The following is an 18790-nucleotide window of genomic DNA, read 5'->3' on the forward strand; positions in this document are numbered from 1 at the left end:
GTGAAATGTTCTCAACTTAAAGAAATTGCTAAACTAAACTTAGCTAAACTGGTAAATATATAACTTCTCATAATACTTTTCTGAACGCCATGAATACAAATTACAGCAGAAATTCTACAATCATATAATGAGAGTTTAAGTAAGTGATTTCAACATCTCCTGAAAAAAATATTGCTGAGCTCCTAAAGCTTAGGGAGACCACTGTCTGGAATGTCCACAGCTACCTTCCATCCTCTTTCCAACAAAATTTTCCAGTGGATTTTCCTGACAAAATGTGAGGCAGCTCTCTGACTTCTCTGCTTCTGTGCTCCAAATAACTGGAGTCTTCTTCTCATCTGAGTCCCCTCCCTCTGCTCACCATCCGCTTCATTCTGCTTTAAGACAGATCATTTATTTTGAGGGAGTTTTAGTTGTTGCTGCTACAGTTATTGGAAGGTTTTAAAATTAAAAGATTGAGTTTTAAGGGGTAGGTGGTGGTGAATGATCAATATAAGTTTTTTTTCACGAGTTCTGCGAAGGGCAGCATTTTCTAAAGAGAATATAGAAAAAGTAGCAGGGAGCTGTTTCAGATGACCACATTGTATGTATAACATTTAAATCCTAGCGAAAACATCAAAAGATGACACTTCTCAAAGCAACTCATGAAAATTCACCTAAAAGAATGTAAAACTGGGGGGGGGGGATATTTTTCTCAGTAAACACAGTTCAAAAGAAAAGTGCCATCAAAATAATAATATACTTTATAAAATGCCTATTCAAGGTAAGCTGAAAAATAGTGGACAGTTCATGAGTCTATCAGTTTTTAGCCTTGGGATATCTGACATATTAATTTACCAAAGCAACTTGCAAGCAAAAGTCAGCATAGTAAAAAGGAATAAAATAGAGAATCCGTATGTGTACTGACGTGGAAAGATCTCTTTATATGGTATAGGAGTTACAGAATACTACGGTATGATCCCATTTATGAGAAAAGGCTCCCTGAAATTATATGTATTCTTGTATGTGTAAATGCACAGAAAAAAATCTAGAAGGATACATCCTAAAATATTAAAATGGATAGCTCTGGGGAGCTAAGTGGGATTACAGAGTGAAGAGCAACTAGATCCTTTTATTGAGATATTTACATATTATTTACACCTCTTCACAATGTAACATACATTCATAGATTACTTGTGAAATTAAGTAAACTCAGTGTCTAGGTAAGTGGCAAAATTGTCCTGTATATTCAGGTCATTCTCTAATTTATTAGAGAAAGTCCTGGGATGCTACTTAAAAGGATTATACTTTTTTGCTTTGTAGAGAACAATCCCAATAGATGTTTAAGTGAGCAGAAGAAATCAGGCTGGAGTGGGCAGTCTGGTTTTACCACAGTTGTCTACATACTGCTGAGCAATTTCACTCTAAATCAGTTTGTGATTATCCCGAAGCAAACTATCTAGTATCTTCTCCACCACAATTCATTTGGATCCCAGTCGGGCACCACCAGTCCAAGCCAAAGTATGGACAATTCTGCTCTGCAGAGACAATTCTGAAAACAGCTTTGGTTGCACTTTGGTTATTAACCTTGCTTCTCTGGTTTCTCTGGAGAACCATTTTCATTATTTTATTGTAATGATCTGTGTAACTTGCTACTCCACCGAATCTATGGTAAAGCATTTCAATTTCTTAGTATTTGTGTAGCAAGCATAATCCCTTGCATTAATGCAAAAGATAAAACTGAGCTGGGATTTGAGAATAACTAAATGCTAGGGGTTCAGTTGCCAGTTTTGCAATGGCTGTGGGCAGGCCAAACTGCTATTGTTGTCTAGAACAGGGCAGGAGAAAAACAGCATCCTAAAACATCTCCCACTCTTCACTGCTGGCATTAAAATAGATGAAGACTAACTAAGATATTAGAGAACCAGCCACAAAAATGCTACATGCACAAGAAAACTCCCCGTCTGTCTGAACAAGGCTGTCTTTAAAATTACAAGAGAAATAAAAAAAAAAAATTTAAAGTAGCTATTCAGGTTTTACATAAAGGCTCATACCAGAGGTTTTGAAGATAAATGAAAGCACAAAGCCTTTATTGAATTGCAGATTATAATAAACCCAGTGGTAAGCACTGGGGGCAGATGTGCGTAGAAATGCAATTTATAAAATTTTCAAGGCAAACAAATGATATCTTTGAAGAAACTGTCATTAGCTAGATTTAAAAAAAAGCTTCCAGGTGTGCAATTCATTCATAGTTTTCATAGCTGGTGCCCAGTGATATGACCTCAGGAAATGTTGAGATTTCATAAATCATTTGTATCAAATCCCTTTTTCTGGTAAATTCCTTAGTGCCTCTGCAGCGGTAACTAAACAAGATTGGAAAGCTTTCAAGATGATTCAAACCTCCAGCACCTCACAGGAGTCCGTATTTCTTAACACAGAAGGCAATGCTAATCAAAGAAGGAAATAAATAAAAAAAAGTTATTAAAAACAAATACTGGCTTCATGAAACTTTCTAAACACATGCATCTATGTATATTCAACTAAACATATTTACCTCAATTGTCCTTCACATTTTATATCCCAAAACTACACTGGCTTCTACCACACTTTTCACCTTAACACAGTGTGTCGACAGTGCTTTCTAGTAGTCAGTAAAGTTGTAAAAACTTTTTGGTTTATTTTAGGATTACAGGACTTTCAAAGACTTTTTTAAAAAGTGACTTCTGAAAATTTCAATATATAAAAATCAGAGAGAGGGGATCTTAAAATTTGGAGGGTTAAGTTTAGGGACAAAGTGACCATATTATGATAAATTGTAACTAAACATAAAAGTTAATAATCAAATGATATTAGGGAACACCTGTGAATTGTATGGAAGCCAAATTGAAAGGTGAAGATAAATTTAAACTCAGAGAAGGTGGCTGATAACTCATAATCTCACTCTCTTTGAAAAGTATGGGCCAACTGACTCCTAAGAGACAAGTACTGCACTTCACCAAGTTACTGGTTTTAGAGAATGCTGCTCAAAGTGCTGTTTTCCCACACCAGCCACCCCACCATTCAGGTAATAACCAGCTTGTTTTACTTCATAATCTCTAACTCGTATGATATGTATTTTGTTCCTATAGCATATTTAAGATAAAATGACTCTCCTAAAAAAATTCATCCAGACTGTGTTTTTAGCAGAGGCCTTCCCTGTTATCAGGCCACACAGAAGCTGGTGCAGTGAAGGGGAGCCAAGGTGTGGAACCATAAAGACTTAAGTTAAAATGTGAAAATAATGATCATGTGCAAATACCGATAAAAACTTTCCCTGAAATACACAAATTAAGAGAACACCTGATTTCCACATTATCATCTGTTCTTACTGATATGGCTAAAATGTCTGAGTAAATCCAGGAGACACCTCAAACTTATAACCACCAAAGCAGATACACTATCTGCATCCCTCTGGTTCGAAGTCTTTCCAAAGTGTTGTATCTCTTTCAGGATAGTAAACTGTGTACTAGGTTAAATTCAATAAGGCACACACTTCAGTAGAAAATGTAAAATCCAAATACATTTTAAAAAACCAAACCTGAGATAGAGTAAGACAAATATTAGCAATTTCTAATTAAAAACTGTCCTTAAATATTTAATTCTGGATGCCAAATAGATCAGCAGATTTTATAAGCAAGATATCTGGCTAATAATTTTGTCAACATTCAGTTTATATATATATTTAGCTCACTGTCTTTGACCCAAAAAAGCCACTTAAGGTGTGAAGTGAAGACAGCTCACAAGAAGATGGCCAAGAAAAGCCTTTTGGTTATGTCAGGTTTTTGAGCCATGCAAATAACTTCCACTTAAAGTCTGGCTTCTTAGTTATGTTAAATATCAAGGAACATATTAAAATTTGTTTTTTATTTCACCCTTAAATGTTTTGACAAAATGGTAGGTAGCTAGAGTCTTGTTGAGGTTTATAAATCTTACTGCTTATACAAATCTGTTCCCACTTTTAATGCCACATCATTCTCTAAATATTTCACTAGGTGAACTATGTCACTCATGAAAATTACTATAACTATTAATATAACTTTTCTACTCAGTTAAGTTTAATAAACCATTTATAGAATACTTTGCTCACAAAATACTGTCTGAGAATGTTGCTTTCCACTAATTGAAACAGTTAATGAGCTAGGAGAATAAGAACAGATGTATGACAATAAATTCTTTTCATCATTAATTTTAACTTTTCAATATTTATCACAGCAAAGTTGGGAATGTGTTTTTTATATTTTACCATTTTTTGGTGTTTTTTGGAAGCTGGTCAGTACAGAGATCTGAATCTTTGACCTTGGTATTGTAACACCATGCTCTAACCAACTAAGCTAACCAGCCAGCCCCCTGTAGTTTACCATTTAAATTTTGAAAAGTTAATCATGAAGCAACCCATTCCCTAGAAACACTGAGTGACTGAAACACTAATAAGTCAACAGCATGTTAGAATTAAAGGAACTGATCAGTTTCAAACTGTAGATCAATATTAAAACTGAGATGTGAACAATAAAAATATCAGCAAAACTTAAAAGTAATCCCTGATAATGGTGACTTTTTGAGATTTCTACAGAGCAATCTTGATAACCATATCTCCTATACACTGGGGAGGTCTTTGCAATGAACACATGTCACAGCAATAGGGTCCTGCACTTCAAGGTGGTCATAAGCTCTTCTGACCCTCGTGCACTTCTGGAAACCCCAAATGCTAGTCCACAGGTTAAGGCAAACACAACTCACCACTTACCATCACATGGGGAAGGGAATGAGAAGAAAACACATCAAGATATAAGACTCCACAGGAAAAAGACTATTAAAAATGCTCTCTCTATTGCCCATGTTTTGCCTGTGAAGACTTTACCCAGAAATATCTGGAGCCAAACCAAATAACCTAAATATTAATGAAAGGCTCAAAATCCAAGTAAAGGTAAAACACACTCAAAATAGGACAAAAATTGTAGATCCTATAGATCAAAAATAGGTAAAAAAAAAACAAAAAAAAAAAACCCTATAGATCCAATAGATCAAAACTAGATTTGAATACCAAGCACAACATCTCCAAACAAAACATAGACACTAAAAACCAGGCACCTTCATGGACACCTTGAAACTGGAGGAAAAAATGCATTTACCTTTATCATCAAAACATAATCACTCAGGTTTTGTGCTGACACCTCTTTGACCCTCTTTAAAAACCAATATTAAAATGTTTCTTATGACCACATACATATACATGACCACCAGAGAAATGTCACCACAGCGAGGCAGAATTTGTAAAATCCTGTTCTACAAGTACTAGCAAAGGAAGGTTATGGTTCATGGATATGGATGAACTGTAATATTTAAAGGACACATTTCTAATATATTCACAAAATCATTATAGAAAGTACAAAACTCAAACAAGAAATAAGACAGGAGTCAAATACAGAGATGAAATGTACAAAACAAATGAGCAGGCAAACTAAAAGTTCTTGAAAGTATTTTACTTCAGATTGAAAAATGAACAGCTTCCACACTGTTCATTGCAAGATACACAGTATTCACGAATACAATGCTGGTCATTTGAGGAAATGTATACACACCTCAATTTCTCCTTCATGCTTTTTCTTTTAGAAAGATACTGTTTACCAAAAAGAAACTTCAGCAGTACAGGAAAAACTATTTTCCCAATAAATTTACGAAAACCTAAGATTCCCAATGGAATCAAGATTATCTTCCCGCTACCACCACCTTAATATAATCACATGCTTATTGGAACACTAATATTCGCACCCTAAGAGTACATTTACTTTCAACAATGAGGGTGATTCTTTAAAAAAAAACTTCAGTGTGGTAAATGTAACATGGATCTCTGCAAGTATTAAGTGTCTGAATAGGCAGCTAATACTGGATTTAATATTATTTTATAAATAATTGTTCCCTTAGCAGTAAACATAAGTCCACACATTCACAATAGTCCTAGAAAATAAATACTGTGATTATGCACAATGTTATGACAAACTAGTTTCAAAAAACAAAAGCTCAACATCTTGATAAAAATTCTGATCAGAATAAATGTGACTCTAAAATTTAAAACATAGTCAAAACAACATCACATTTAAAATCTTCCACAGTTTAAACAAGTTCTATGAGTTTCCAGTTTTGGAACATATTTTTCCTTTGTGAATTAAAATACGAACATTTGAAAATTGTTAATTTCAGTGATGACAACAGTTTTGGTCTTTCTTTAAGCATTATTTTCTTTATAAAAAGTTGCATTGTGTCCATTAACGGTCTGATTGGTCTTCAATATTTCATAAATGCATATAAAAGAAATTCCTAAAAGCCAATAGTACTTTATATGTCTGTATATATATATATATAAAAGAATCTCATCTCAGAAATGGCTGTACTTAACAGAGCCACACACACTGATGCTAAACATAAGAACTTTCACCTTGAAAGAAAGCATTTTCAGAAATGTCACTTACATTCTATTATATTAAATATTCCCAACTGAGTTTCAAACTCAACAGGTAATGAATTAACAAAATTATACATCTCATTTGAACTCAAAGCTGACCACAGCCAAAATTTACAGTATGACTAAAACAACCCAATGTTTAAAAAAAGTTTTAATTAAAGATAACAATTCCATGAAAGGAGAGGATAAAGAATGGGTTGACAAGAAGTATTTGGTCTTAATAAGGCAATACAAAATAGATCCATTATCAAAGACCATTTAATTTTTAAAGATCAACAATACCAAAAGCATAAAGTGGAGTATAAGAAAATAGTTTTTTATAAGTATGATTTAATTAAAGCTGTTTACAGTTATTCTCTCCCACAGAAGTTAAGCATGAATTTAAAAAAGAATAAGAGATGAGAAACACAAGCACACACGAGAACACAGGGTTAGAGGAGCATGCAAAGTGTGTGGAACCTGAGGTTTCACTGCAACAGGAATGAGACCAGATGCAGGTGGCCTTTTTTTCCCCTATAAGGAAGAAGGGGGATGGGAGGGGAAAGACTGCAAAGGAAACAAACACAAAGTCATGTCATTGCCCATTGCCCAAGACGACAGCACTATAGAAAACAGTTGCAAGTTAGTTCTCAGAGATGACCAGAGATTCTTCAGTGTTTACACAAAAGTACATAGTACATATATATATATGTATATATATATATATTTTTTTTTACAAAATAAAATAAACATCATTTGCCACCATAAACCTTTTCTTTAGAGAGGAAAAAATTTTGCAGCAGGTCACAACGCTTCTATTAAGTCATTTCAATGCTGAGGAAAACAAATTGAGTAATAGAACTAATCACTTTCCCAGAGATGGATGTTAAGATGACAATTCAGATTATTTTTCAAACTAATCCTGAGAAAAAAATCTGTTTACAATTTAAACAGTAATGTTATGTAAAAAGTATTAACAAATCCACTATTACAAATATCAATTTCCTATGGTCTTCTATATATACACACAATAAAATGGTAAATATATGCAAAAATATTAGGGGAGAAAAAAAAAAAAAACATGCACAGATCACTTTCCCCTTTGGAATCTGGACTTCCTATAAGATACCTTTGTTTTCCTTCCCCACCCCATCTTCTGAAATTTTTTGTTTCTATCACCCTTCCCACTCTGAATACTACTCCCTATAACTCTGCATAAAGCCAATGAGAAATATATGTATTTTACATTCAAGCTTTAAATCTTAAAATGACCCTGTTGTAGCATATGACTTATCAAATAAGCAGCCTTTTTTTTCCCCCTTTTTTGCTTGCTTTATGTTTTTGCAGTTGTCATTCTTCATGATCCATTCCGTGGCGAGCTGGGAAAAAACGCAGTTGCTAAATCAACGTCTGAACAGTGTGAGGCTCCTGAACGTCTCCCAGGAGTCCCTGTGCAACTGTCCTGAGCATGAGATCGTTGCGCACAGAAGACAGTCCACCTCACAGTGCCAACTATCTACAAAGGTCTGAGAGGGGTGCATCCCTCTTGTGTTTCCTCTTTTTGCCATGGTAATACTGATTATTGGATTTGCCTTGATGTTGTTTGTTTGTCATCAAGGAACCATGGCTTGTTTGAGTTGTACCTTGGAAGCCTTTGCTGGAGGTACGAAAGAGCCTTGCTGATCCATGCTGCAGAAAAAGAAAGTGGCCAAAAAGACATCAGTATTGTGGATTAGCAGAGCACTCTCAAAGACCTGAATTCGGGGGGGCTTTCAAAATTAGGAAAATACTGACTAGAGAGTCACCATACTGACTTCTGACTTCTTTGGCAGGCAGAAAAAGATGTTATAGGGTAAAATTTTTCTCAAGGAACGTACCAACCCATATACCACATAATAAATGGCATTACTTGGAAGCAGCTCTTAGGCATGCACAGGTGAACTGGCAGGTCAGGGGTCAGCATGGTTGGCCACTCCTTTCCTGCTATCCATTACCTGTGGCTCTCTCATGACACCAATCTCTTCTGTCAGCCTTGTCACTTTAATTGTTACTTCTCAGAGTCTGCATTTGGTGCACATGGCTAAGGCTATATAGGCAAAGTGGATTCAGCGAGTCAAATCAGACACAAGGTGACTGATGAGACAGTAATCTCTACTGCCAGGAGTCCTTTTCCCAGGGTTCCAACTGTACTCGAAGAGGGAAAGATGGCCTTCCACCAGAGCCCAGTATCAATGGTCCCCTCCCCCCTCACTGTGATTGATTACTCGTGATTAATAATTTTAAGCAACCAAAAAACTTAAAATAGAGTATATCTGTGGCTTTTTTAAGTCAAAGCTAATAGTAATCAACTGACCATGCCTGACAGAGACCTAATCATTTCCACATAAGCAACTAGTTATCGAATATTAAAATATTTAAAAAGATACATTATTCCCAGATATGCACAACATTGCCATGAGGTCAGGCAAAAACATCCTGTGAGGTTATTTCAAGTGCCAATGGAACCTTTTCACAAGTTGATGCAATTTTTTTATGCTGGACCTCTCCTAAGGTGGGTTGGCCAGGACATCTTACAAGGAGCAGCTGCTAGATTCCCACAAAGGTTTAGGTTACAACTGTGTCTCATAAAGATCCTCAGGACATCCTGTTAGTAGAAGCACTATCATGCTTTGGAACCTTTTAGAAAAATGTTCTTTAACCTCAAGTTTTCTTCAAACCCATGATGTATATTATTTACATGTAAGAAATTCTAAATATCTTGTATCAAAAACTAACAATTAAAATCACAAATTCCACTCACCTGAGATTTGTTGGTGGTGTTGGATGTGTTAGTGGGTTGGGTGCTCTGCATTTTCCCAACTGCCTGAGAAGTTTCCAAGGACACATCTTGTGACCCAACTCGGTTCCCAGTAGACGGACGGCAGAGCAGTTGTTTGGGGGTTTTGCAGGGTGTTGCATCGGAATCCTAACACAAGTCATATGAGTTATAACATGATGTATTAGTGGTTTAGATAGTCAATATTCAGAAATAAAAACAATTTCAGCCAAGTATTCTCTGAACTACGCTTGAATATTTGGGAGTTAAAGGAAGCACATTGAGGAATTTAGAAAACTAACTGCTTAAAGTTTTCCTCCACATATATCCTCTAAACATTTAAAGTGACTCATTTTATCAGAGGGCTTTTGTTCATTGTTAAATCCATCGCCCATATCTGACCTTGTTAATCAGCCATGCAGGAGCTCACAGAGTTCCTATGCATTTTTATTTACAGAAAATGAATCATGGTATAACAAAAGGAGCATAAATGAGGAACCTATGTCCCAGTTCCTGGCTCAACATCTTCAATCAAACACAAGACAAAGGGTTTAAGAAGCTCAATGTCTGCAAGTGTGTGATGACAAATCAGTGTTCACTCCAACCGAACACAGTGGGTATGAACTTCTTAGAGACAGTGGGCTGAGCCCCACCTGCTTCTGGGCTGCCTGGACCATGACTGTCTCTAACCTTTACCCTGGCACTCTACCTGGTGTTTCAGAGTCAGGTAGACTCTGCCCCTAATGCTCTGCCCCCCATATCTGTGACTTCGACTAGTTTGGCGTTCTGTCCTCCAGACCACTGCTCTAGGAACCAAAAGGCCACACAGGGAGAATCTGCATAGGATGACCTATTACTCCATAGTGACATGTGGATATTGTCGACAACATAAAATTAAGTCCAATACATATTGGGATTACTTTTTATGTCACATACTTAATAAAGTCAAAATTCAAATAATGGGTAAGCCCATTTTAGAGCTCAATAAAATAAACTCAAGATTAATCTTGATAAAGAAAAGTAATTTAAGATGTAATTGACGCTTAAAATTCAATCAGGATAGAGACAGAAAGTAGATTAGAGGTTACCAAGGAACGGGGGAGGGAGGAACAAGGAGGGACAACTACTAAGTCCAGAGTTTCTATGTGGGGTGATGAAAATGTTCTGCAATTAGAAAGTGATGATGGCTATACTACATTGTGAACATACTAAAAGCCACTGAATTGTGTATTTTTAAATGATGAACTGTTATGCAAATTATATCTCAATTTTTAAAAATTCAATCAAGAAGCTCAAAAACATTATTCTGAGTGAAAGATGCCTTACCCAAGACAGTATATACTACACGATTCCATTTATATGAAATTCTGGAACAGGTGAAACTAACCTATGGTGTTAGAAAATCATAACAGTGGTTCCCTTTGAGGGTGGGACTGAGGAATGACTGGAAAGAATCATGAGGGCTCTCTCTGGGGTGATGGTAATATTCTACATCTTGTTAGGGTTTAGGGTTACACATGTGTATGCATTTGACAAAATTTAGTAAATGTATAATTAAGATTTCCTTGTATGTCAACTTTATATCAAAAGAAAAAACTATAAATAAATATTGAGGTCTGGTTAATGATGTGCATGCCATAGTACTTTTGGAGAAAAGTACTGATGTCTGCGATGTACTTTGAAATGGATCAAAGAATAAGATGAATTAGTGGATAGAGAGATGGATAGATGGTTAGGTATGTGATAAGCAAGTAAAATGTTAATGGTACAATCTAGTGGTGGGTACATAAATGTTCACTAAAATTCTTTCACTTCTGCTGTATGCATGAAACTTTTCATAACAAAATATTGAGAGAAAGTAGAAGCATGAAAGTTACTAAAATTTCCTAGTAACAAATAAGAAAAGAAAGTAGCTTTAGCACTCTACAAGGAGCAAATCCCAGCAACAGAACACATGAGCGTCTAAGTCTAGAAGAGCTGTGTCTTTCATACTTACTACATCACTAGAGCTGGACTGCGTGGCAGAAGAGGAGGACACTGGACCTGATGAAGAGTTTGAAGAGTTTTTACTAAGAGATTCCGAAGTTTTACTTCTACATTTTCCAAGGGCTTCATTTTCTTCAGATAGATTATTATTACATTTATCTAACTGCTGAGTTTCTACTATCAAGGTAACACCATTTCCTGAAAGAGTGGCAAAAGATTGGAAAACGTTTCTTCCCATTAAACACACACAACATAGAAAAGCCTCTAATACTCGGTCAATCAATCAATGAAAAAATCTTACCATTGCATGAAGGCTCAGGCCTATTCTGCAAGCCCCACTGCTTTGATATCCAATCTCTATATGTAGCGACTTCATCCGTTACTCTAATTATTCTACCTAATATGCTGCATGTATTTAAAAAAAAAGGAGGGGGGTGTACATTAATTTGAAAATAAGAAGCTACAACCAATTTTGACACAATGGGTGGATTTTAATTAAAGTTTTACCTCTCTGTTTCGTTGTTGGGATAATACTTTGCTATTGGCGATACAGCGTGACTCAATACAACGTAGGCATAATCAAAGGCCTGTTTCACTTGCATGGCCCCATATGAACTCCTTCCAACATCATTACCTTTAAAAGAAATGTATATATAAAATAGTAAGCTTGACCATTACTTAATGTGAACTAAATGCTGACGAGCCCTCTTCCAGGAAAGCAAGAGCAGTAGCTATCCCACTAGAGTTACACTCAGAAGCTGAGCTGTCATCCCACAGCTGCCCAGTCCCTGAGCATGTGTATCATGCAGTCCGTACTTTATTATGTTGGATAAATTGCCTAAATATATTCTGGACCAACAAGGACTATCCTATCCCATAGATAAGCAGTCACGCAAACATAAGAAATAGCTGCCTATTCTCTCCTAAGAGTAAAACCAAGCTCCCTGTACCAAGAGCCACAGAAAGAAAGAAAGAAAGAAAAGAAAAGAAAAGAAAGAAAAGAAGAAAGAAAAGAAAGAAAGGAAAGAAAAGAAAGAAAAGAAAGAAAAGAAAGAAAAGAAAGAAAAGAAAGAAAAGAAAGAAAAGAAAGAAAAGAAAGAAAAGAAAGAAAAGAAAGAAAAGAAAGAAAAGAAAGAAAAGAAAGAAAAGAAAGAAAAGAAAGAAAAGAAAGAAAAGAAAGAAAAGAAAGAAAAGAAAGAAAAGAAAGAAAAGAAAGAAAAGAAAGAAAAGAAAGAAAAGAAAGAAAAGAAAGAAAAGAAAGAAAAGAAAGAAAAGAAAGAAAAGAAAGAAAAGAAAGAAAAGAAAGAAAAGAAAGAAAAGAAAGAAAAGAAAGAAAAGAAAGAAAAGAAAGAAAAGAAAGAAAAGAAAGAAAAGAAAGAAAAGAAAGAAAATATATATTTTTCCCACACTAAATTATGAGCTTCTAAAAAGCAAGGGCTGTCATGTTGAAAAATCTTTGTGTCCTCTGCACAATGCCTTTGTATAGAGCAGGATCCCAAAGAATATTTCCTCAAAGAATAAACACATAGAACTATTAATGTTTATAAGGCAGCTCAATAAAACAGAAAAGGATTTCTAGGCAACTACTACTGTATCTCTTCACTCCCTTTACTTATCCATTTTCAAAGTTTACACATTAAAGCAAATGACTAAAAGCACTTCCACTGAAGTCCAGAAATGCAGAATCTAAATATTTTACAATTATATCAGGAAAAAATATTGCCCAGAAAAACTAGGAGACAAGCTTTAGCAAACATAACTTCATAAAAGCATGGAAGGAATTTATCTTGTTTACTCTTGAGCCAATAAAAAGCTGAAGAAAGCACAGGGAGACTATGCAAAATTAAAGAGGAAAGAAGTGGTCTAAAAAAAAAAAACTCTCCTTGAATCCCTCTGCTCATGAATTCAGAGATAAAAGGGTACTTCACAAAGTTCATGGAAAAGCAGAATTGAAAGAAAATATGAATCTTTCCGTGAACTTTGTGAAGTACCCTCATATACTGCCAGGCTCACTGCCTCTAAGGACTTCAGAATCATCTCATGAAGGCCCTGGCTGACACTGGTCAGAATCAAGGGCAGTGATGACCCAAGAAAAAGGGAAATGGCCACCAAACTGGAGATGCATGTGAACCCACCCAAATAGCTAATGCTGTTCTACTTTGCTTTTAAGAGTCAAATGGTTTCTACTTCCAACTTATCTAGAAGTCTGCAAGGTGTTTTTCTGGTATGTATGTGTGTATGTTTCTGTTTATTTTAGTATGTTTGCCTATGAAATATTTTGATGAAAAAAGAATGATTATGATTAGAAGTTATTCCTTCATTTTCATCTAAAGAGTTTAAAGTACAATAAAGGTGACCAACAATGCCCTCTCTTGGAATGCCCACAAATTTACCTAATTTCAATACCTGGTTGTAAAGGATCTTCAATATAAAGCATTGATGGCCTGTAGCCATCTAGCATATTTTTCTGTACTTCATCTTTGGCCACATATGAACCACCATCCTTTATCCGGATGCCAGTCTTTAAATAATTGAAGTGTCGTCCATATAATTCAAAAAATTCTATTAAGAGAACACCATAGTTTGTATTGGGGATGCAAGCATCTTCCCTGGGATGCAACTAAAAGATGGGGAAAAAAGAAGAAATCACATTCAATATTTTCTAAATTATCAAAGGGAAGGGAGAATAAATGACATCCTAACTTCTATAAGCAATATTATTCTAATTCTGGTTTAGCACAGTAGTCAATAGATAATGGGGTAACAGCAGGCTGTACTGCCATTACAAACAACGCTAAAACTCCATGGATGCAGACCTGGTGGAGGACAGTTTGTAAGGCTGAATTTAATGGGTGCCCCAGGATGCTGACAGGGCTGGCTTGGCCCAACACATCAGGAAGCCTTCCGAATCTTGAGTAGAGACAGGCCATTGGCAATGCTGCACCCCATAAACACACCCACTTAACAACACTAAAGTTCTAACTCACCTTACCCAGGGCGCAGGTCTCAATTCCAGTAAACTTACAAAACTAGTTGCTTAGAAGACTTTCTAATTTTTGGCATTTATAGTTCTATTTACACTTACAGAAACAAGGCCACACCTTTGCCTGTTAAAATTTGCAGTGAGAAGTCCCCAAAATATTAGAACATACAGGATTAAAAATAAAGAATATTCTTTCCTAGGAATTTTTAAACTTTTGCTAAATTATAAAAAGGTAACCAGTTAAAAGGGAAAAGCCGTAAGTAATCAAGGGAAGCATTCCAATAGAGCCTGACTTAATTTTTCCAAAATGTTTCCCCAGCTGATTTATCTTTTTTACTTTTGGTGTACACTAGCATGGTATACCCGTTATGACTTACCTGAAGGAAACTGACTGCCATTAAAAAGAGACTGTAAGAACCAATTCCACCCGTAAATACTTCATTAAGGTCCCTCTGTAATAAGAATTGTTTCAACACTAAAACCAAGTATGGCAATACAGGATATTTCTGGAAAAAATAAAATTATTTTCAATGAATTCCTGTATCAGCAAAAGCTCTAAGCATTAACAGGGGCATAAACTGGTCCTTACATTACAAAACTTCATGGAGATATAAAATACACCTAATTTTCTATTTTAAGAGTAAGCTTTAAGTAATTAAGGGTTCTTTCCTCACATCTAAAATCTAAAACATGTATGCATCTATAATGGCACTGAAGTACTCACTACAGGACAGAAACACTAACGATATCTATCTGATGATACTCATTTATGCCTATGACCACATTATCATATCTTTGTGAACAGATAATAGAACAGAACAAGGACAAAGTCTCTCAACATCTCAAAGCACTAAATCAGTGGGATTTTAAAGAATCATCTTTCTTATGTGGACCTCCACTTAGACAGCTATCACCTATTTTAACCTCTAAGCTGAAAACATTAACTGCTTTACAGAAAAAGAAAATAAATATATCCATGATTCCTTCCACACACAATATCTCCAGAAGAGTAGGGTCATGGTTAATGTTTCTTTTCTTTTTCTGCTTTTTTGTCCTCTGCACATTTATATGAGAAAATAACATTTATAACATGATAAAGTAGTTAACAGTTTTTCTGAAAAAAGAAAAGATAGGTAAAAATTGTAGAGCTGCTAAAGAAAAAAAATGTGAATGGATAGAAAGATATTCTACATAATCCAAAGCAGTTAACATTCTTAGCTTGGGGGAAAAGAACTGACAACTATTTAAAATATTCTGAAGATGATGTTGACAAATTCTTCCCTATTTTGGAAGAAAACAGAACAAATGGACATAGACTTAAATCACTGCAAGATTAAAGTAAGGAAACCTGCAGAAACCACCTTATAGGTGACTTGGGATTAAAACCAAGAAAAGGCTCCAATAGGGAGGTTCTTAATCTGAACTCTTGGAGATTAAAAACAAACAGGAATCAACTGTTTCAAGCAGCATGATTTCAGTCCTTATGTCCCTAGTAGGAAGAATGTAGAGCAGAGAATTTCTTCAAAAGCTTTCTCAACCCTTAATTCTTACTTGAGGTCACATTATAAGTTAATTACTGATCCTTACAAGGAGATTCAAGGAAAGCAAAACCACTGCACAAAAAAGTAAGAAGCATGTGTCAGCAATATGAATTATAAAAATAGTTTAGCAAAGTATATCAGAATACCACCACAAAAGAATCTCAACAAAATTATATTTCTTATAGTTTCATTGTATAAACATTATAAATTCTCTGACCTTGGTAAAATCTTTGATGAGGTCAGCTGCTCTCACGCCATTCTGTACATTAAAGCTGATATCAACTTTCACTTCAGTAAAAGAATCAGTTAATTTAATAATAGGTACCTAGAAAGAGAAGAAAGGTAAAATTAAAATTAACCTAATTAAATGACAAAAGCAGGAGACAGACGGTTACTAAACTGAGGTCTCCACCTTCTCATGAGGACATAAAACACTGAGTGTTCTGAATGCTATGCACCATGGTTAAATTGGTCTTCTACAGATACATGACATCTTTAGAATTTAACCTGATACAATATATTTTGTAATTTCTATCAATTGAGAATTTATTTTTCATTTGTTTTGGTGTCTAAACAACTTTCTTTATCAATTTATTACTTATTTTTTAACTTTACATATTTAAGGTGTACAGCATGATGTTTTGATATATTTATCTTGACATACATACTGAAGTGATTACTACAGTCAAATTAATATACTCATCATCTCATATTGTTACATTAATTGACATGTAGTTATATTAATTGAGAATTTTGAAATCACTTAACAAAAACCTTTCTCAACATTATATGCTCTGGCGAACAGTTTCCACCTTAGTATAAGATCAAGAGTTATGAATGTCAGGCACTAAATGTTTCGTGTCACCAAACAGTTTCTAATTTAAAAAACTGCTAGAGTCTTTGGTCATACACCATAACCCACTTGCAGTATTGGTCAGTTTTGCAAATAGCCCAAAAAGTAACGTAACAAGAGAAGATAAAAATATAAGAATTATTCTCAAATAAAAACTGATAGGATGATTTATATGAGATATTAAGTAGGCTGGCCAGTTAGCTCAGTTGGTTAGAATGCAGCCCTTTAACACCAAGGTCACAGGTTTGGATCCCCCTACTTGCCAGCCACAAAAACAAAGGGAAATATTAGGAGTTCTTTTAAAAAATGGGTCAATTTGAACCATTCATTAGAAAACTTGGGTGAGCAAACTCTGTGTTGCAGAACTGGGTCTCCAAATTAGTAACTTTTCATAAGAAACAATACAAGTGTTTTGCTCTAAGAAAACCTAACATGCAAAAATTCAAACTTCAAAAACAGATATACTTATTTCTGTAATGAGCTTCCATGAAAGTTCTTTAATGGCCATTCCAGATATGGTTAAAATATGACTTGATTTATAAAAATTTCAATTATATACAACTTTTCAAGAATAAAATGGCAATATCTCCTGTATAATTATAAACTGTTTAATAGAAATTTTTTATTTACACTTTTTTATATTAAAATGAAATCTCTACAGTGAGTATCATGTATGTAAGACTGGGTATTATTTTTTAAAGAAACATACAACAAGAACAAGTTAATGTTTAACAAACAGAAAACTTTTAATGTACAAGCGCTGTGCCATGAATAAACTGAATCATTCACTCACAACCCAACTGTGCATACAGAAACTAAATTTTTAAGTTTCATATGTAAATAACTAGAGATTTTTAAGACAAAATGCTGAAGAACTTACAGTTGCTTTGTCTAGAACTTTGACTGAATCCTCATCTGCAACTTTGTGTTTCCGAAGAGCTTCTTCCAGGGTCCAGAGGGGTAGATTCTCCCACTTCCCAAACACCACAAGATCGATGTCACTGAACACAGAACACATACACAAAAGGCTTTGAAGAAGCAAGAAACTGTACCCGTTTTAACTGACATTCACACAGACTTCAAATTAGTACAATTAAAACCTATTCCCTACCCTGCACAATGAAGACTAAATTTGGTGGTGATCGTGGTTTTAAGAGGGGTGGTGGAGGTTGTTGATTTTAACAATCTCCTCCTCTCAGTCATTTCACAGAATTCGGGCCTCAGGAATCAGGGTGATTTTGAAAGAAGCCAAACTTCAAAAACAAAAATACCAGTTAATGTTTCCTTTTCATAAAGGTCTCTGGTACTAAAATTAAGACTTTCCTATCTGGATGAGGTTAATTGTGACTTAGAAATATATTAAAGGGCCGGCCCGTGGCTCACTTCGGAGAGTGTGGTGCTGACAACACCAAGTCAAGGGTTAGTTAAGATCCCCTTACTGGTCATCTTTTTTTAAAAAAAAAAGAAAGAAATATTAAGTGTAAAAAGCAAGACACAGAGTAGTGTATTTACCATGTGTGTAAACACACACACACATTTCCTTTTTTACGCATAGATATTTTTGGAAGAATACGTGAGAAACTGGTAACTGTGGCTTTCCCAGGGAGGAGAACGAGAGGACACAGGTAGAACTGAGGCTTTTTACTGTCATTATTTTTGTACTTTTTCCAAATCTGAACCATGTGAATATACTTCCTATTCAGAACATTTAATTAAAATTTTTTAGAAAAAGTGATTTTTCACGTTTTGCTGAAGCTCAGAACCCAAATAAGGAAAAATATTAATGAACTCAAAGTTGAATATTTTATGGCTTTTGTAGGCCGAGAACAGCAATGGGAAGAACAGAAATTGCTAGGGTCCACCCACTTCAACGCACTTTAAGTTGGGGTAAAGCTCAGATCAAAAAAGCATGATGGAATGTTTCCTTCATAAAGACCATACCAGGGCTGGCTGATTAGCTCAGTGGGTTAGGGCACGGTGTTGTAACACCAAGGTCCAGCATTCAGATCCCCATACCAGCTAGCCACCAAAAAAAAAAAAAAAAAAAAAGGATAATACCATTTCACTTCTTAGCAAGTATTCACCCTTCAGGAAAACATTACCATCAAGAGAGCCCTCATTTGAGAAGGCTGAAATTGAACAAGAAGTCTGAGAAGGC

General features: G+C 35.2%; 1 protein-coding gene across 3 annotated transcripts in view; it reads right to left on the reverse strand.

Annotated features, from left to right (window-relative positions):
- Positions 1 to 2036: 2036 nt before the first annotated feature.
- The window catches only part of PAPD5 (PAP associated domain containing 5), an 81341-nt gene continuing 64587 nt past the window's right edge, over positions 2037 to 18790 (reverse strand). Inside the window, exons 4-13 of one of the 3 annotated variants that reach the window (XM_008578113.1) lie at positions 17513 to 17633; positions 15997 to 16104; positions 14616 to 14744; positions 13662 to 13875; positions 11763 to 11889; positions 11557 to 11660; positions 11266 to 11453; positions 9255 to 9419; positions 8098 to 8143; positions 2037 to 2423 (exon numbers count right to left, since the gene is read on the reverse strand). In XM_008578113.1, coding sequence (XP_008576335.1) covers positions 2371 to 2423; positions 8098 to 8143; positions 9255 to 9419; positions 11266 to 11453; positions 11557 to 11660; positions 11763 to 11889; positions 13662 to 13875; positions 14616 to 14744; positions 15997 to 16104; positions 17513 to 17633 — 1255 coding nt within the window. In that variant the 3' untranslated portion in view covers positions 2037 to 2370. Of the gene's footprint in view, positions 2424 to 5474; positions 8144 to 9254; positions 9420 to 11265; positions 11454 to 11556; positions 11661 to 11762; positions 11890 to 13661; positions 13876 to 14615; positions 14745 to 15996; positions 16105 to 17512; positions 17634 to 18790 lie in introns of those variants that run through there. The other 2 variants (XM_008578112.1, XM_008578114.1) reach the window with 2 other exon arrangements.

This window comes from Galeopterus variegatus, unplaced genomic scaffold, assembly GCF_000696425.1.
Source record: "Galeopterus variegatus unplaced genomic scaffold, G_variegatus-3.0.2 Scaffold1633, whole genome shotgun sequence".
Taxonomy (NCBI): domain Eukaryota; kingdom Metazoa; phylum Chordata; class Mammalia; order Dermoptera; family Cynocephalidae; genus Galeopterus; species Galeopterus variegatus.